Below are 20,212 nucleotides of genomic sequence, written 5' to 3'. Positions count from 1 at the left end.
CCCTGGTCGGGGAACTAAGATCCCACATGCCATGGGGCAACTAAGCCCGCGTGCTCTAGAGCCTGTGCACCACAACTAGAGAGCCCACACGCCACAACTAGAGAGCCCACGTATCACAACTACTGAGCCCATGTGCCACACCTAGAGAGCCCACATGCTACGACTACTGAGCCCGTGCACAAGAGAGAAGCCTGCGTGCCACAACAAAGAGCCCACGCGCTTCAACGAAAGATCCCACGTGCTGCAACTAGGACCCCACACAGCCAAATAATAAATAAATAAATTGAATGAATGACTGCTTCAGCTTAAAAAAAGAATAAGATAGATCTAGAGAGATAAGGAACACCCAATAACAGCAAAACACATTTTTCTCAAATGAACATGGAACATTCTCCAGAATAGACCACATATAGGCCACAACGTAAGTCTCAATAAACTTAAAAGACTTTAATCATATAAACAATCTTCTCCAACCACAGTGGAACGAAATTACAAGTGAATAACAGAGGAAATATGGAGAATTAACAAACATGTGGATATTAACACACCCTTACATAACCAATGGGTCAAAGTAGAAATCAAAAGAGAAATTAGAAAATACTTTGAGGCCAATGAAAATGAAAACACAGTATACCAAAGCTTATGGGATGCAGCAAAAGCAATGCTCAGAGGGAAATTTACAGTTGTACATGCCTACAAAAAAAGAAGATCTCAAATCAATTAACTTCTCACCTTAAGGAACTAGAAAAAGAAGAGCAAACTAAACCAAAAGCTAGCAGAAGAAAGGAAATTATAAAGATTACAATGGACATAAACAGCCTTTTTTGCAGAAATGGAAAAGCTGACCCTAAAATTCATATAGAATTGCAGAGGATCCCCAAACAGTCAAACCAAATCACTACAAAACTATAGTAATCAAAGCAATGTGGTACTGGTATAAAGATAGATATATATCAGTAGAATAAAATTGAGAATCCAAAATTAAACCCATACATCTATGGCCAGTTGATTTTCAACAAGTATGCCAAGATCACCCAAGGAGGAAAGAACAGTCTGCTCAACAAGTGGTGCTGGGATTATCCATCCACATGCAAAATAATGAATTTGGACCCTTACTTCACCATATACAAAAATTAACTCTAAAGAGATCAAATACCTAAGTGGAAGAGCTAAAATAATAAAACTCTTAGAAGAAAACATAGGAGCAAATCTTCATGACTAGGAATTTGGCAGTGGTTTTTTAGATATGACACCAAAGACACAAGCAACAAAACAAAAAATAGAGAAACTGGACTTCATCAAAATTAAAAACCTTTGTTCATCAAAGGACACTATCAAGAAAGTGAAAAGACGACATAAAGAATGGAAGAAGGGCTTCCCTGAGGGCGCAGTGGTTGAGAATCCGCCTGCCAATGCAGGGGACACGGGTTTGAGCCCTGGTCAGGGAGGATTCCACATGCTGTGGAGTGGCTGAGCCCGTGTGCCGCAACTGCTGAAGCCCGTGTGCCTGGAGCCTGTGCTCCACAACAGGGGAGGCCATCACGATGAGAGGCCTCTGCACTGCAGCGAAGAGTGGCCCCCGCTTGACGCAACTGGAGAGAGCTGGCACACAGCGAAGAAGACCCAACACAGCCATAAATAAATAAATAAATAAACAAACAAACAAATAAATAAAATTAAACAAAACTATAAAACTTCTAAAAAAAAAAATGGAAGAAAATATTTGCAACTTATATACCTGTTAAGGGTCTAGTATCCAGGATATATAAAGAACTCTTACAACTCAAAAGCAAAATGAAAGCCCAATTAAGAAATAGGGAGGGGGAGGGGATATGGGGATATATGTATACATATTGCTGATTCACTTTGTTATACAGCAGAAACTAACACAACACTGTAAAGCAACTATATTCCAATAAAGATGTTAAAAAAAAAAACCCCAAAACAGGCAGGAATTCCCTGGTGGCGCAGTGGTTAAGAATCCGCCTGTTGGGCTTCCCTGGTGGCACAGTGGTTCAGAGTCCGCCTGCCGATGCAGGGGACATGGGTTCGTGCCCCGGTCCGGGAAGATCCCACATGCCGCGAAGCGGCTGGGCCCGTGAGCCATGCATGGCCGCTGAGCCTGCGTGTCCGGAGCCTGTGCTCCGCAACGGGAGAGGCCACAACAGTGAGAGGCCCGCGTACCGCAAAAAAAAAAAAAAAAAAGAATCCGCCTGCCAATGCAGGGGACACGGGTTCAATCCCTGGTCCGGGAAGATCCCACAGGCCATGGAGCAACTAAGCCCATGCACCACAACTACTTAGCCTGCGCTCTAGAGCCCGTGAGCCACAACTACTGAGCCCACGCGCTGCAACTACTGAAGCCCATGCTCTCTAGGGCCCGCATGCCACAACTACTGAGCCTGTGTGCTGCAACTACTGAAGTCCATGCACCTAGAGCCCGTGCTCCACAACAAGAGAAGCCACTGCAAAGAGAAGCCGACACATCGCAATGAAGAGTAGCCCCCGCTTGCCACAGCTAGAGAAAGACCATGCACAGCAGCGAAGACCCAATGCAGTCAAAAATAAATTTTTAAAAATTAATTAAAAAAAAAAGAAATAGGCAAAAATCTTGAATAGACATTTCTCCAAAGAGGATATACCAATGACCAACAGGCACATGAAAAGAGGCTCAAAATTATTAATCATTAGGGAAATACAAGTCAAAACCACAATACCTTGCAAATACTAAGATAGTTATAATTTTTAAAAAACCAAACAGAAAAATAACCAGTGCTGGCAAGGATGTGGAGAAATTGGAACTCTCATACATTGCTGGTGGGAAAGTAAAATGATGCTGCTGCCATGGAAAAGTCCGGTGGTGGTTCTTCAAAAACTTAAACATAGAATTACCACATGATCAGTAATTCCACTGCTGGGTATACACCCGAAAGAAGTGAAAACAGGTGTTCAAACAAAGCTTTTACACAATAGCACTATTCACAATAGCCACAAGGTTATTTTGGCTATTATGATTAGGGAATAAACCAAAAAGAAACAACTCAAATGTCCATGAACTGATAAATGCATAACAAAATGTATTATCCATACAATGGAATAGTATTATTCAACCTTAAAAAGGAATAAAGTACTGAAACATGCTACAACATAGATGAACCTTGAAAACATTGTTAAATGAAAGACGTCAGACACGAAGTCCACATATCCTGTGATTCCATTTATATGAAACATTCAGAACAGGCAAACCCATAGCAACACAAAGCAGATTAGCTGTTGCTATGGGCTGGGAAGAGTAGGAATGGAAAGTGATTGCTTAATGGGTACAGAGTTTCCTTTTGGGATGACGAGAAAGTTCCAGAACTAGACAGTAGTGATGGTTGTACAACACTGTGAATGTCCTAAATAACACTGAATTGTATATTTAAAATGATTTAAGTGGTAAGTTTTATGTTATGTATATTTTACCATAATATATATGTACACTTATACTCCCCTCAAATAAATGGGGTCAAAAGGGAGAGAATATAGTATATAATGGCTATATGATCAGATCATATAGATACAGAATAATTAATCTAAAAATTAGGGGAGAATGGGGAGAACATTTGTAAAAAAAATTGTTTTAACTGTTTTCAGAATTGAATTATCATTCTTAGGCTGTTGTATTATAATGTGGGAACAAGGAAATGATTAACTGGGGATATTCTAATTCCATCATCCCCCTATGTCTTTGAGAACTAGGATTCTGGAAGGATCAGTCCAACAGCTATAAGCATCCCTAGCACCCAGACTGTGACTTTGAAATACCAATTCAAAGTGAAAAAACAAAACAAAACAAAACAAAAAACAGGGCTTCTTCAAGAAATGGCTGATTCCAGGTTTGGGGCAGGAAGTGCACAAGATGAGGCTAGAACACCTTGTCATCCCTTGTCATTAGCAAGGTAGCTAATCAAAGACTACTGGCATCATGTGCAAAGGACTCAGGAGCCAACCTGAAGAGGCTTCCACTGGCCAAAGATGGGACAATTTGAGCTCCAATAATATTAATAATTGCAGTCAATTAAAATATATCCAATATATTTAAATATATGAATTTATAATGATGTTAAATAAAAACAACTAGTTACCTTTAGAGGACAAGGAACCAATTCATTATCTCGAAAACTGGTAATTAAAGGGAAAGAATCAAGCATTTATCCTGCCTTTCCTATAGGAAGTGTACCACTGGGTGACCAAATGGTAGATGAGGGGAAGTTTCTCTTCACATAAGCAGTCCAACTAATAAAAAGAAATGATAGAATTAGAATATCACCATATTGCAACCCCCAATGAATAAAGGGATCTAGGCATCGAGTGTCAACAGCTGCTAACAATAATCAATCAACTGCACATTTCTTTCGTGTGGTTTTCTAGATCTGTTTTATTGAAAAAAAAATGAAGGATAGAGAAAGATAGCACATTAGAGTAACAGAGAAAGAGAGAATGGGGTAGAGGTAACTCTTAAATCCATATTGGCTGAGAACTTTCCAGAACTGATAAAAAGATCTATCCACAGATATTTCTGTTGAGAATATATATATAAATAACCAGCAGATGCAAAGAAAATGAATTGAAAAAAAAACACATAATAAATTGATAACAAGAGTGAGGGTGAGAGAGACAGCAAGAGTGGGGGGTGGGGAGGTGATCAAAAAAGATTTTAGCTTGATTTGTAACATCTCACCATTTTTTAAGGAGAATATATTTATAAATTTATAAATTTCAAAAGTTATTTAAAAAACATTCTTGTTAAGTGAGAAAAGTGCGCTATCAACAGAAATGTCAGATCCATGAAAGGGAGATGTATTCAAGCAAAGGGCTGAATAATGCCTATTCAAAAGTTATTATTCAAAAATAATAAAGTTATTTCTCACAATCCTGAACTGGGCCACTGAAAACATAGTTTCTCTAGAACAAACATTCCTAGTAATAAGAAATTTTCAGGAAATAAAAAAAAGCAGACTACAATTCTTTCTCTACCTTGTCTTATCTGCAAAAAGTATTATACTTAGAACAGCTTCAGAATGAAAAATCCCCACAGATTCATTCTCAGAAAATAAAGACTTCTTCAACACTTAAATAAAAAAGGGCTTCCCTGGTGGCACAGTGGTTAAGAATCCACCTGCCAATGAAGGGGACACAGGTTCTATCCCTGGTCCGGGAAGACCCCACATGCCATGGAGCAACTAAGCCCGTGCGCCACAACTACTGAGCCCGCGCGCCACAACTACTGAAGCCTGCGCGCCTAGAGCCCGTGCTCCGCAACAAGAGAAGCCACCACAATGAGAAGCCTGCGCACCGCAACAAAGAGTAGCCTCCACTCGCTGCAACTAGAGAAAGCCCGCGCGCAGCCATGGAGACCCAACACAGCCAATCAATCAATCAATCAATAAAAACAAATAAAAAGCCATGAAACGCAAACGCCCTCGACAGAAAGCTCCCTGAGGTACACACGCTGCTGCTGCAGGACCTTTGCACTTGCCGTACCCACAATGGTGGCGTGCCTCACCCCTGACTTCCTGCAGGTCCCCCACTCGAATGTCACGTCTTCAGAGAGGCTTGCCCTGACCACTCTCCTTTCTAGAATAGCACTCCTGAACCCCCTTTCCCTAGGCGGCTTTGTTTTTCTTCAGAGAAGTATTGTACTTGGCATGTTCCATATTGATGTGTTTACAGGTTTACTCTACCACCCGGATGTGAGCTCCAGGAGATCAGGACTTGTGTCAGTTTCCTGCCCAGCTGTGTCCCCAGCACCCAGAACAGCACCTGGCACGTAGTAGGGGTCCATGAGTATCTTTGGCAGGTATGGCTGAACGGGTTCCCCAAACTCTGCAGAAGCTTCCTCAGCTGAGCCCCAGCTGGGGGCTAAGCAGGGGGAGGGGGAGGGGGAGAGGGGCTCACCTCCACGTTCCAGACGTAGGAGCTGTGGAAGAGCTCTGACCACACCTTGCCTACTTTGTTGATGTCTTTGACATCCCAGATGTAGATGCTGTGGTCCTTATACACACAGGACAGCCACTGGTGGACGGGGTCGAAGATCAGCGCCACTGTATCCGGGTAGATGGCTTCTGCCTTCCTGCGGAAAAGGAAGCTGACAAGGCCACGTGAGTCATCAATGACCATCAATGTCACTGTGAGTAGTAACAGCTGCCTCTGGTGATGCTTGAGCTGCCTCCTGCCTGGCAATGCCATCGCTTATGACCTTTGTGGTGACCCATCTCTCCTACTCCAACTCCACTTCTCACTCCTCCACCTTCTTTCTTTGCTTTGCTTCTAATACAGAGACTGTAAACTGGAAGCTTCTGCCTGGCCCCTAAGAGTGCTTGAATTTTCGACTCCTGTTAACATTTCTCTCCCCTCTTTTCACTCGGCCCAAGCTCCATCCTCTCTCTCTGAGCATAGGATAATGGGCACAAAGATCAGGCCTTCTCTCTCTCAGCCTCACAAACACATGATCAAAACTCCCTGTGTAAGGGGGCTGGTGAGCCGTCCCCTGGCTTGGGGCCTTCCTACCAAGGCTACAGTTGACTGAGCACCTACTGTGTGCCGAGCCAAGAGCTTTAGCTGTGCTGAATTCCCACAATCTCCATGAGAGGTAGGTACTATATTTTACAGACGAGGAAACTGAAGCACTGGTTGATACAGTGACCTGCCCGAGGCCACACAGCACACAGCAGAAAAGGTGGCAGAGCTGGGCACCCCGGCCACTACAACACACTACTGTCTGTGGGTTGCTCACCCACCTTCTCTTTCCTTTGCGACATCCAGTAAGCCCCTCCACGCGCTCTCTTAGAAAAGGCACACCCAGGAGGTAGTGTCCAGCAATCTACAAAGAGGCAGCCCCAGGCACCCAGAATCCTCTGTTTAGGTAGCCCCCCCACCCCCACAAAACAGACTTACAGCAAAAGAGAAGATACACCACCCGCTCTCAACATGGCAGCCAGAGGAGCTACTACTCAAGGCCTGACCAAGTAACACCAGTGCCTGAGGTCCCAGTGGCTGCCCAGTGACCTCAGAATAGGCTCCAAGCTCCTCTCAGCAGCTTCCATCAATGCTCGCACCTGTCCCCTACCACCCTCCCCCCAGCACACTGGGCTCCAGCCACACAGCCCCCAGCCGTTCCTGTGACACACCGAGCCCAGTGTGCTGTCCCCTTAAGGCCTCTGCATTTGCTGTCAGGACCCAGCTCTCCACACACCTGGCTTGTTCTCACCAGAGAGGCCTCCCCTGGCCACCCAGTCAACAGCTCCACCCCCAGACGCTCTTCTTCTTGAGTCCCTGCTTTATTTCACCAAAGCATTTACGACTATCTGAAATGATCTTGTTTATGCGCTCATTTATCATCCAGCACCTTCACTAGACTGCAGACTTCACGAGATCCTCCTGCCTCCTTGCAGCCTGTATCCTGCTTCCAGCCCAAGGCTGGCCAGTAGGTAGATGGATCTGGAAGCATGGATGGATACCAGCAGACAGACTCTAGGTAGGCCCCTCTCCCTCCTCATGCCAGGCAGTACCTGGGCTCCAGGCCCTGGGCCACATCCACTCCAAGGTAGTGCGGCTTGGGCAGGTTGGCGAGGTATTGCAGGCTGTGGGCTTGGAATATGCGGACTATCCCATCTGTGCAGCCGCAGAAGATGAGCTCCTGGCTGACACAGAGGCAGGAAGACAGCGAGACCTGGGGGGGCAAAGGGGACCCAAGTGGACTTAGTGTTTTGTGTGGCCCAGTTCAGGGATACGGGGGCTGACAGAACAGCCTTGGGCCTCCAGAAAAGCCTTACAGCTTTGGGATCTAAGAAGCCCATTTTTGCAAATGTTAACATGTTTGAAATCAGGATATAGTGCTCAGTCACTATTGAAGGAAAGGGGGCAGCCGGCAGATAGAGGCACAAACTGGGACAGAGTTATCATTGTCATAGAGGAACTCAGCTGTGTGTGGAAAATATCTCCTCAGCCGACTGTGACTTCAGATAGGTCGCTTGCAGTAGCAACGTTGAATTTTAGGCTTAAATTAAATTTTAGGCTTTATTCCTTATTGCTTAAAAATACCTTCATAGAGATTATACTTTAAAGCAGCATAGGAAAAAGTTATTATATACAGGAAGGACTGTCTCTTCTGCCAGGGCATGCAGACAGAAGGGGCAGGAACTGCCAGACCTCTGGATAGAGCTTAGAGGAGTTTTTCCAAATCTAGAGGGACTAAGTTTATGGGTCATTTAAGACACTTGCTCAGGGGCTAAACATCTATCTATCCAAAGCTTCTGACTTGCTTAAAAGCTGCATGAGTTCTAACAAGAGGATTCAAATGAGAGAAATAAATGATGTTTAACCAACTAGGAAAGACAGATAAAGCTCGGAATTCTTCCACACACCTCTTGCCATGCCATTAACCCTAAAGCTGAGCTCCAGAGGGGAGTCATAAGAGCAGGAATAGGACAAGGAGGAAAACTGTGATGCTCCTGCTAACAGCCAAACAGGCATCTAATCCCAGGACAGGAAGACAGCTTGGATTCAGACCCTCAGATCCTGAAGAAAAGTGGTTCTGTAATTTATTGATATATCACCTTTTAGTTTAAAATTTATGTATTTTATATAGTCTTTAACTATAAAAGTAATATAAAAATTATTACGTCAATGATACCATAGATTAAAAAAGAAAAAAAAAGCGGTCCTCCCACCAGCCAAGAGTGCCCAGTGAAGAAAAGAAATGTGAACTGGGTCAAATGGTGATGGGAAAGCAATTGTAACCCTGACCCCCGTTATAGGGGAACCAGGCACTGTGCTAAGTGCCTTACACATATTATCTCGCATGACTCCCCTGTCAACTCTGTGAGGTAGGCAGCAGTAGTTCCGTTTTACAGGTAAGAAAAGTGAGGCTCAGAGAGGGAAAGCCACTCTCCCAGAGTTGTACAAGCAGAACAAGAAGTCAGACCCAGAGCTGGTGTGACCAACTATCATGGAGGGGCACTGCTGAGTGTCCCTGGAGACACATGTCATGGGGAGTGTTTCCCTCACTGACAGCAGAGAGGGAGGCTGAGGTACCTTTAGGTTGATCCACTTCTCCAGCACCCTCTTCTCGTTGAACTGGCAGAGGAGGCCCGAGTAGGACACACAGAAGGTACTGCCTGTCATCTGGCCCCGGCCACAAGCCACACCACAGAAGACGTTGTTGTGCAGCTCACCCAGGATGCCTGAGCGCCCCACGAGGGGCACTGTGCCCGTCACCTGGAGGCAGAGCAGGGCACAGTGAGACACTGTCCACATGGCCTAGCCCCCAGCAAGGTCACGGCGGGCCCCTCATGACCAGTGGATACGACACGGCTAAACAGGAGAACTCTCAGGAACTCCTCCGAATGGAGAAGGGAAGAACAAAGAGAACACACACTTCCAGGCAGAGTGGCTGGAGGCAGCAGGCCAGGGATGAAGTCTGGCCCCGGGGTCCAGCAGGGGAGGTTACCCAGCAGGGCCTACCAGTCAGTCAGCACCTGGAGAGCAGGCCCAGAAGCAGAAGGCAGACCCCTGAGAGGCTAGACAGCCTCTGAGACCACTGCCCCTGAATCTCAGGTAGAACCAGGAGTCCCTACTGCCCCTGACAGTTCCTCCCCTGGGCCCGGATGAGGTGGCAGGGACAGTAACTCACCTTTGCTTCAGTGGAGACTTCCAAGAACCAGAACCTCACATGCCGGTTCCCAACAGTGACAAAATAGCTGCTGTCCTCTGAGAAGGAGAGGGCGATGACCCTGCATGATACCTTGTTGGAGGCCACCACGATGTCTTTCTGGAAGAATCAGTGCAGAGAAGTTCACGCCAGCACCCACCTCATCAGACTCTTTGAGCCTCTGCCCTCAGCCCTGGGTCTCTCCACCCTCCCCTGCTCCAAGTCTGCTTTCCTTGGGCCCTCCTTTTTGGGGAAACCTACGTGTGACACTCTTATCATTCCCAACACAGAGGAGACTGAGGCCTGGAAAGGTTCCCACGTGAGAGTAAGTTTCAGAGCTCTCCTCAAGAGTCCAAGCCCTGCAGCCCACACATGGTGTTGAGGACAGCCACAGCTGGAAGGTAAGGACAACACGAGCCACACTGCCAGATATTGGGCTCTTACTCTGGGCCCTGCTGAGCCCTTCACAGGATAACTCGTGGAATCCCCCCAGCAGTCCTACAAGGGAGGTGCATCTCCCCACCACCCTGTCATGGTCAGAGGGGGCTGTCACATGCTCAAGGTCACACAGCAGGTCATGAACAGAGGCAGGACTTGATACCCACTTCTCCCGACTCCAAGTCCTCCCCAGGCTGTTCCAAAGTCCAGCCTTCCAGCGCATATCAACTCACTGAATTCTCACAACTCAACAAAGCGGATACTATTATACCCATTTTACAGATGAGGAAACAGACTCACAGAGAGGTTAGGTCCCTTGCTCAAGGTCACAGCTGGTCAATATAAAAAGAATTATAGGGCTTCCCTGGTGGCGCAGTGGTTGAGAGTCCGCCTGCCGATGCAGGGGACACGGGTTCGTGCCCCGGTCTGGGAAGATCCCACATGCCGCGGAGCGGCTGGGCCCGTGAGCCGTGGCCGCTGAGCCTGCGCGTCCGGAGCCTGTGCTCCACAACGGGAGAGGCCACAGCAGTAAGAGGCCCGCGTACTGCGCAAAAAAAAAAAAAAAAAAAAAAAGAATTATATGTTCCCTGGGTTGACAGCTTGTCGCGTGCCCTGCAACAGGTGCCCAGAACCGGGATTGGCGTAGTAGATGCTCAATAAATATTTGCTGGTTAAACACTTTACCAGGTTACCTCATTTAGTTCTCCCAATGCCCAAGACTCAGGGTGTTCTGGCAGCTGGCTGCCTGTCACACACCCACCAGTCAGCTCTTACCTTCCAGTCCCAGACGTTGAGTACCATGTCGTGCTGGTAGCCCATGGACACAATGTGCTTCATACTGGGGGAGAAGGCCACACAGGCCACACCGTACTTGTGGCCCAGCATCTCCGCCACCTGACTCTTCTCTTCCACGTCCCAGATGCGCACAGCAGGCCTGTGCCCGTTCTGGGGAAGATTGGGGCCATTTACTGCTGCCCGGTTCTGCACCCAGGTGGGGCTTTCAGGGCTTTCAGGGCTGAAGTTGGCATTGTCCCAGGGTGTGCCCGAAAGCTACCTCCCCCATCTTTCATGGGGCTTTTCTAGCCCAGGAAGGAGCTATTCCAGGGATTCCTCAGGCCTCCTGGGGGCAGAAGGAATGGCCACAAGGCCCTCCCCACCCACTCAGTCATGATCACAACTCACCTCCCCCGTCACTATGTACTTTCCATCAGGAGAGAAGGCCAGGGCACTCAGAGACTTCCTGGGGGCAAGGAAAGGGGTTGATCACTGATTCCACTGAGGGTGGGCAGCCAGACCCCAGCCTGGCTGTGCTCACAGCACTCGGCCCACTCCTCACTCCCAAGAGGCTGGGAGAGGTGAGCACCCGCAGCTCCCCGAGAGCCAGTGCTACATCCTTGCCCAGCACAGCACCCAGTGCGTGCCCTGCTGCTGGAAGAAGCGGGGGCAGCGGCACAGGGAAATGGGGTTTTGTAAAAGCAAAGGCCCCTTCCTCCCCAAAACCCCAAACCCTGATGGGGTGGATACTGTATGGAAACCCTCCTTCCCTCTCCCTCTGACAGGGTGGGCTCCCTAAGACCCCATCCACCCTGTAACCCTGAGAAATTCAGACGCAGGAAATGGTACAGATCTGGCCTAACTATGCAGGTGGTACTGATGGAGGATCCTGGCAGACATCACACTGAGACAGCCTGCAGCCTGTGCTCCACTGCTAAACACTGAAGCCGTCCTGGAAAACCCGTGAATAACCAACACATTTCTCTTCGACACTCCCAGCTAGCCTGCAAGAGCCCTGAATGATCAGTCTAGTTTGCATGTTTTGTGGCAGCAAGTTTCACTGTTCCCAGACTGTGTTGTTTTTTCTCTCCTCTCTCTCTTTTAATCCTGTTTTTACCTCTGTCTCTTAGCAGTCTAGTAATTGTCCACCTCGAATGAGTAAACTGCTGTGCAGATAACCAAGTCGAGGCCTCTAAGTCAGTCACTGAAAATCTCATAGAACATTTATCTTCATCAACTCAACCCTCTGCAGCTTCCACTGCTCCTTAAGGTAACAGCCAAGGTGTGCTGCCCATCCAATATCCACTCGCCTCTCTTTCCTCACGAAGGGAAGCCCAGTTTTCATGGGGATGGCAACGGCCCCAGCAGGAGTACATCTCTTCACCTCTCCTGCAGCCACACAGGCACAGCTACATGGTGCAGTCTGGCCAATGAGAGGCAAGCTGAAGTGTTGTGTGGGACCTTCCAGAAAAGCTTCTCAAAGGGAACTCTTTGCCCTGTTCCCCACTTGCTCCCGCATGACAACCAGAATTTCACCTTGGGCCAGGAGGTGATCTTAAGCCTCCCAATAAACATGGTGACCAGAAAGACAGAAGGAGTGGGGCTCCTGATGCTGGCAGAGACACCAGCCCCCTAAGTGCCTACTTCCTGGTTTTGTCTGTGCAGGAAGAGCACGCCCTTGCCTTTTAAGCCATGCCTGTTGGGGGTGGGGAAGAGGGCGGGTCTGCCGTCTGCAGCTGCCCCTAGCCTACTGCACGCCTGAGCCTGCGCCTGGCCCTCTGCCAAATGGGCCCCACTACTCCGATTCCTCACGCACATTCCGTGCAGTCAAAACCCTTCCTAGCCAGTTTTGAGATGAGGAGACCTCAACACAAGGAAGTCGTGCCAAGGTTACCTAATCAGACAGAGCACATGAGAATTCCCCAGGGAGCTTTTGCAAAATATCAAAGCCATGCTAAAATTAGTGAGTAAAAGTTTGGTAAGGAACAGGGTAGTATCTGCATAGTTTCAGAGAAGCTCCCCTCAAGATACTCACTAATCACAAAGGGGAAAAGGGAGGCTTCCCAGTGGAGAAGCCTGGTAGACACCACCTTAACCAAGCGTTCAAGGTGATCACCACGAGCCACAGGAGAGAACGATATCACGCACCTCCTGACAGAATGCGCTGAGCTGAATGCAGCATGCCTTCGGAGGTGGTCCTGCAGAACGTAACTCTATCTATGAGGAAACTGCACACAAACCCAAATGCTGGGACATTCTACACAACACCTGGCCTGCAATCCTCAAAGGTGTCAAGGTCATGAAAGTCAAGAAAAGATGGAGGAAACCTCTTTAGATTGAAGGAGACTGAAGAGACAACTGAAGGCAATGCGTGATTCTGGACAGAATCCTTTTTGCTGTAAAGGACATTCTTGGGACAAATGGTGAAGGCTGAATGAGGAGCAGATGGTAGTGATGTACCAATTTTAATTTCCTGACTTTGCTCAATCTTTTGTGGTTTTGAAAGGTCATACTTTTTTTTTTTTTGCAGTAAATTCACACTTAAGTATTTAGAGGTACAGGGGTATCAGTTATGCAACTTACTTTCAGATGGTTCAGAAAAAAATTACTATGTATATAGACAGAGAATCAGAGAATGATACTTTTTTTTGGGGGGGGGCCGCACAGTGCAGCTTGCGAGATCTTAGTTCCCCAACCAGGGATCGAACCTGGGCCCTCGGCAGTGAAAGGACGGAGTCCTAACCACTGGACTGCCAGGGAATTCCCATAGACAGAGAATGATAAAGCAAATGTGGTAAAATGTTAGCATTTGGGAAATATGGGTGAAAGGTGTACAGGTGCTCTTTGTACTATTCTTGTAGGTCTGAAATTATTTCAATATAAAAAGTTTAAAAATTGGCAGTGCTTAGGTCTTACTCCAGACTAACTGATTCAGCCTTCTCTGGGGGTGAAGCCTGGGATCAGGTGACTCTGAAATGCAGCCACAATGAACACCTCCACTCTGGCCACGCTGCCTCCTAAGACAGACCCATCTGTGACCGATAGTGGATACTTCTATGCTATCTGCTTCGGATCAAGGTTACCTACTCTACCGCCTACCGGACTCAGGGAGGCAACAGGGAGGATGAGAAGAATTGGGCAAGGGGCGTTCTGACAAATGCCACCGAACTCCAGCCCATCCCTGCCATAGGGGAATGTGGGCCCCAGAGATCTGAATCTCTCACATTTCTAAAACGAGAGGGCATCTGGATTGTTGTGTAGAAAACTTTAAATGTTGTCAATCAGTCCGATATTTAAAACATACTGTCAGACAAGTCTGTGGGCCCCTAGTTTGTGGTTATTGACAAGAAGTATTTCACCTGAGATCACACAGTGAATAAACACTGAAGTCTGGATTGGAACCCATCTCTGCCCTCACCACCAGTGACAGAACCCACAGTCAGAGTCAAGGGTCCAAGAAGCCCCTTCTGAGAGGGAATCTGTATCTACCAAACCATATCTTAGGGACCTTGCCTTAAGGATCGTGAGGGAAGAAGAAAACCCACAACTTATCCGTCCGCCTGGAGAGCCCGGCCAAAGGAGCTAAGCTTGAGTTATTTGTGCAGTATTTGTGGAATAAAAAGTTGCAGTGAGGTGCCTCCCAAAAGTCACAACCCGATTGGGACCAAAGCCCCAGGATGGCACAGTGTTCAATCAGCCCCAAGGCAGACCTGGGCATCATCTTGGGCCTGCTCAAAACCAAGGGCCTTCCTCAATAAACTGGCAGCTGGAGGGATCTTTCTAAAACCCAAATCACACTCATTCATTCAGGAAACGATCAGTGTTATCAATGTGCTAGACACTGACCCCAGGTATAGGGACACAGAAATTAACTAAGAGAAAGTCCCTGCCCTCAGAGAGCTCACACTGTGAAAAGAGACAGTAAATATCATCGCTGAGGAAATTAGACAGCATATCAAAAAGGAGTGCATTTTGTGGAAAAAAGTAAAGCAAGGAAGGGAGATAGAGTGTACTGGAGGGCTGGGGTGCGTGAAGTATACCCTTGGCCTGCAAATGCCCTCTGGTGGCTTTTCTTTGCAATCAGCGTGAGAGCCAACCCCTCCCAAGGCCCCTGTGATGTGGCTTCTGCCGGTTCCAGCCTCACCGCCCCCTCACCCATGGAAGCCTGACTGCTCCTCAAACATGCTGAGATTCTTAACCACTGCAGGTCCTTTGCTCTTGTTGTCCCCTCTGTCTGGAATGCTCTCCCCACACCGTCACATGGGTCACCCCCTCACTTTCTTCAGCTCTCAGCCTCAGGGAGGCTCTGATAAGACTCTGAGAGAGTCCTTTGCCTGCGAACCTGCCCTAACACATCCCCGTCATTTCCTCCATAGCAACAGTCATGGTCTCATGGCCGGCTAGGAATTGCCAACTAGTTTAGTCTGTCCCTCCCCCCACCACCCAAGCTGTCAGCTCTACGACAGCAGATTCTCGTCTCTTTTGTTAACGTCCATGTCCCCAACACCTGGAACAGTACCTAGCACTGAGCAGACCCTTGGTGAATGTCACTGAACCACCAGGTGAATGAATGAGTCACCCACCCACAAGCACTTCCAGGCAGTGTGGGGAAGGAGGGATGTGGCAGGACCCTGGTCCCACCCCTACCCCATGCCCGGGTCCCAGCTTACCTGGCTGTATTAAAAATGTGCTGCTGCTTGTTCTCCTTGGGGTTCAAAATCACCACCACACAGCTGGGGAGAAAGAGAAAAATGTGCCCAAACTAAGGGGAGTATTGGGGTCCAGGGATGATTCTATTCCCAACACAAGAGCCCACATATAAACAAGGCTCTTTCTGAACAGATGCTTCTCTCTTCAGTCTCCTCCTCCCCCATTATCTATGCTGAGGATTCTGGGCACTTAACATTATTATTATTGTTATTATTTTAAACATTTATTTATTTATTTATTTTGGCTGTGTTGGGTCTTCGTTGCTGCATGCAGGCTTTCTCTAGTTGCAGTGAGCGGGGGCTACTCTTCACTGTGGTGCGTGGGCTTCTCATTGCGGTGGCTTCTCTTGCTGCGGAGTGCGGGCTCTAGGCGCGCGGGCTTCAGTAGTTGTGGCACGCAGGCTCAGTAGTTGTGGCTCGTGCACTCTAGAGCACAGGCTCAGTAGTTGTGGCACATGGGCCTAGTTGCTCCACGGCATGTGGGATCTTCCCGGACCAGGGATCGAACCCGTGTCCCCTGCATTTGCAGGCGGATTCTTAACCACTGCGCCACCAGGGAAGTCCCAACATTATTATTAATATCAATATAATCTTAAATAGAAGCCAACACTTCCTCTGTGGTAACTGTTAGGTTCTGGGCTAATAAAGACATACTGTGCACAATCTCTTTAAATCCTCACAACTACCAGATGAGGTCAGGAATCTTTGTCACTTTTCATAGATGATGAAACTGAAGCCCTTTACAGAGAGGGAAGTCCTTTACCAAGGACTCCCCAGCAGGTCGGGGACAGAGTGGGTAAGTGAATCCACACCTGTCAGATTCAAGAGCCCAACCCTGTCCTCTATTCTGGCTGCTTCCCAGAGACTCAGTAGCAGATACTGTTCATCAGGAATTACTATGGCCCTGCTCTGCCCTGCCCTGTGGGGGTGAGGGGTCCCTTCGGTGCCTCGAAGAGTGCCAGGCTAGACCAGTATTTGTGGAATAAACAGTTGCAAATGTCCTTCAGTCCTCTCAACTAACTACCCAAGAGGAGGGTATCACTAGTTCTGTTTTACAGAAGCAGAGGCTTGGAGAAGGGCACACACGGTGGAGCTGGGACACAAATCCAGATGGCCTGACACCAACCATGGCTTGGATCTTAACCACCTACCTTTCCCAGAATCACTGCCACCTCCCGCCTGCAGTCACAATAAGGCTCTCTTAGCACTCACGCATGCCAGGTACTGTTCTATACACAGAAGGGCCCATGGAATCCTTCCCACAGCCCTCAGAGGTAGGCAGCATTATCTGCATTCTACAGATGGAAAAGGCGAGGCCCAGAGAGATTCACTGAAGACTTCAGGCTCTGAACTCAGGATCAGTGATCAGAGGCTGAGGCCCACCCACTCACTCACCCTGCCAGGTAGGCCACGTGGCCTGTGCTGGGGTCACAGGTTAGGCCATTGCTGTTCTGGGCTGTGATGCCAAGCACCTTCTCAAGTGATACCTGCAGGGAAAAGGCCCAAATTAGAAGCAGCTGCCCCAGCAGGCCCCACGTGACACAGTCACCTCAGCCACCCATTCAATCCCTGTCACTCCAACACATTCACTGAGCGTCTAGAGTCATCTACCAGTAACTAAAGCTTGTCCTCCTCAAATGCTGCTTTGATAAATACAGTGCTAGGTGAAGGACACAGAATGGTGAGGAAGATAGACAAAAAAAATCCCTGTCCTCCTGGAGCTCACATTCTGGGGGTGATGGGATGGTGGACATAGAAAATGAACAGAACAAATATGTAAAATAGATGTCAGGTGACGATGGGAGCATTAGAGAAAAATTAAGCAAGGAAGGAGATTGAGAGTACAGAGGAAGGGGAGAAGGCTTCACTGAGCAGGTGAATAAGACTCTAAGTATTTTATATGGATGAAAGACTTGACAGCCCACAACACTGCGAAGAAGGTGCTATTATCACCACTATTTTACAGATGAGGACAGAGGCCCAGGTCCCACCCCTGTGGAGTGGAAAGGTTGGGATACAAACCCAGGTAGTCTCTGGCTTCAAAGCCAGCACTTTGTGCAGCACTTTGTTTACAGCAGTGAACAAAAGTGGACACTGTCCGTTCCCTCAATAAATTCAGTCTAGAGGTTCAACGAGTAAAGAAACAAGTGAACTTGAACAATCGCATTTAAAATTTTAAAATTCTCTAAGCAAGGTAAGTCAAATGAGCCAGTCCCCATCATGGCTGATTAAACAATTTAGAGTATGAACTAACAAAATGTGAGATTTTCATATTCTGAAGAGACTAGTTTCTAATTATTATAAAGTAAAACATTCTCAAGCAAGGTGGTGGGCCTCAGAAACGAAAGGCAAATAGAAGATGGTAATAACTAATATTTATTGAGCATCTAACCACGAGACAGGCACTATTTAAATACCTATAACTGTATTAACTTATTTAATGCTCACAATAACGCTGGGACGTGGTCACTATCATCATCATCATCTCCACCTTACAGATGAGGGAAGAGGCCCATGAGGGTAATCCATCTGGAAGGAGCAGTGCCAGGACTAACCCAGGCAACCAGCCAATGGCAGTCACGTTTTTTTAAGCTGTTAGTCAGCATTACTGGGCATTAGCATAGCTGGTAATTTTTAGACTAGGTCTTTCGCAAGCTGGATGGACCCTACACCACCAAACAAGAAAAATAAATGACATCAATCACCCCAAATATTGAATACACAATCACAGCAGTAACTAACACCAAGAGAGTACTTACAGTATGCCAGCTGTTGTTCTAAGTACTTAAGATATGTGAGCTTACTTAAGATATGTGAGCTTACTTAATCTTCACCAGTACCCTATAAGGGAACAGTTATATTATTATCCTCATTTTACAGATGAGGAAACTGAGGCACAGAAAAGATCAGGAAAGGAAGAACAGAATTAAGGTTAAAGCCCAGGCAGTCTGGGTTCAGAGGCGCTGCTCTTAACCACCTTGTTATACTGCATCTCTGAAATTACTATTGTTATTCCTCTCCTTTATACACTTTAGAGCCCACAAGGCACTTTCAGGAACATACAAGATAAGGTCTATGAAGTACAGGGTTCTGGGTGAGAGACTTAGGTGGGTGTCTGCTTTAGGCTGGGGTTCAAGAAGGCCTTTCAGGGTAGGGATATTCAGGCTGAGACTCGAGGGATAGGAGCCAGCCAGGTAGACTGCAGCAAAAAGCCCAGAGAGAGGACTCACCAAACACAAAGGCTAAGAGGCGGAAAAGAGATTGGAGCCTCAGGAAAACAGAAAGCAGGCCAGTGTGACTGAACCTTCATGAGAGGGAGGCCAAGGGAAGTATGGCGAGAGAAGTGGGCAGCGGCCACTTGCCTAGCGCCTTGCACCCAGGAGTGGGTGATATAATCAGAGTGTAGCAGAAAGCCACGGAGGAGAAACAAGATCCACAGCAGCTACCACGTACTGACCCTCTACCTGGACTTTGTGCCAAGTAGGTCATATTCACAATCTTGTCGCATCTCCCTACAACACCATGGTTATTGTTATCTCCATCTTATAAAAACAGACTTTGCAGCTCAGGGAGTTGGAAAACAATTTTTTAAATTGCTGCTGTGCTACTGGAATTTCTTCTACCTACTCTAAAATCTTTGTTTCTGTGTCTCAGGATTTAAGGAACTGTTCTACACGCCGTCTCCCTACCTCCGGCAGTGCTGCTGAGATTTTACAAATATTACTCACATCCTGTCCATAATTTAGGGTGGCAATACGGACTAAGAATCCCACCCTGGTAAAGGAGAAGGAAAGAGAAGGCAGCAGATGAAGGAAGGCAGGCTAGAGGAAGAGTTGGAACAAGTAGGACTCGGGACTGAACCCTGGTAGGGACCCTGAAGACCAAGAGGGGGGTGAGGTCAACAAAAGTGGAAGGGCCCAGAGATGCGTCTAAAGGTAACTAAAGGGATAAAAAGAACTAGGAGATGATTAGCAAAACTAAAATGCGCTCCAAAGTAAAAGGCCAGGGAGGAACCCCGGCAACGTTCCAAAGGCTAAGGGTGGGGCCAGGGTTTGAGAAGTGGGAGTAGGAACGACGGGCACTACCCGAGAGAGGAGGAGACAGGGCAGTGGGATGAGCCTTGGCTAAGGGGGCGGGGTTTAGAGGACTAGTCTGGTCAGAGAGCAACTAGAGGGGGTACCAACCGGGGGCTGAGAGGCGGGGCCAAAGATCTAAGGGCGGGACCAAGGGAGACCCAGGGGAACCTGGAACTGAGATGGGCAAGGCAAGCAGCTCCTCACCCGGTTCTGCACCGTGTCCTCGGGCGCCGCCGAGAGTCTCGTCCGCCGCCGGAGGCAGAGCGGTGGAACGGGGGGCGGGGAGGACTGGGCCCTCCGCGCCGGAACTCCCGCCATGATGGATGGCAACTTCTCGACTGCATCGTTCCGCGCGTAGCCTCCGGGCCCCAAGCTCGCCATGGTCGCTCCGGAGCCCGGCGGCCGTTACACTCCTCAACCGCCACCAAACAGCGAACGGCCGCGGGAAAGCCGGCGCCGCCGCCCATTGGACGCGGCCGGCTGCCGGTCTGGCCAATCTCAGGGTTGCCAGGCGGAGCTTT

General features: G+C 47.9%; 1 protein-coding gene across 6 annotated transcripts in view; it reads right to left on the bottom strand.

Moving 5' to 3' along the window:
• Positions 1-20,072, bottom strand: part of WDR62 (WD repeat domain 62) — a gene marked incomplete at its 5' end in the record, with an annotated part of 47,399 nt that extends 27,327 nt beyond the window's left edge. For 4 of the 6 annotated variants that reach the window (XM_079723827.1, XM_079723830.1, XM_079723829.1 and 1 more), the window contains 9 exons: positions 5,941-6,130; positions 7,554-7,714; positions 9,079-9,261; positions 9,677-9,814; positions 10,907-11,077; positions 11,315-11,372; positions 15,577-15,639; positions 17,011-17,102; positions 19,896-20,072. In XM_079723827.1, the coding sequence (XP_079579953.1) occupies positions 5,941-6,130; positions 7,554-7,714; positions 9,079-9,261; positions 9,677-9,814; positions 10,907-11,077; positions 11,315-11,372; positions 15,577-15,639; positions 17,011-17,102; positions 19,896-20,072 (1,233 nt within the window). The remainder of the gene's footprint in view (positions 1-5,940; positions 6,131-7,553; positions 7,715-9,078; positions 9,262-9,676; positions 9,815-10,906; positions 11,078-11,314; positions 11,373-15,576; positions 15,640-17,010; positions 17,103-19,895) is intronic. The other 2 variants (XM_079723828.1, XM_079723832.1) reach the window with 2 other exon arrangements.
• Positions 20,073-20,212: the final 140 nt, after the last annotated feature.

Source organism: Hyperoodon ampullatus (assembly GCF_949752795.1).
Source record: "Hyperoodon ampullatus genome assembly, chromosome: 18".
NCBI classification, from domain to species: domain Eukaryota; kingdom Metazoa; phylum Chordata; class Mammalia; order Artiodactyla; family Ziphiidae; genus Hyperoodon; species Hyperoodon ampullatus.
The sequence above is the reverse complement of the archived record's forward strand: the minus strand, read 5'-3'. Positions and strand labels throughout refer to the sequence as shown.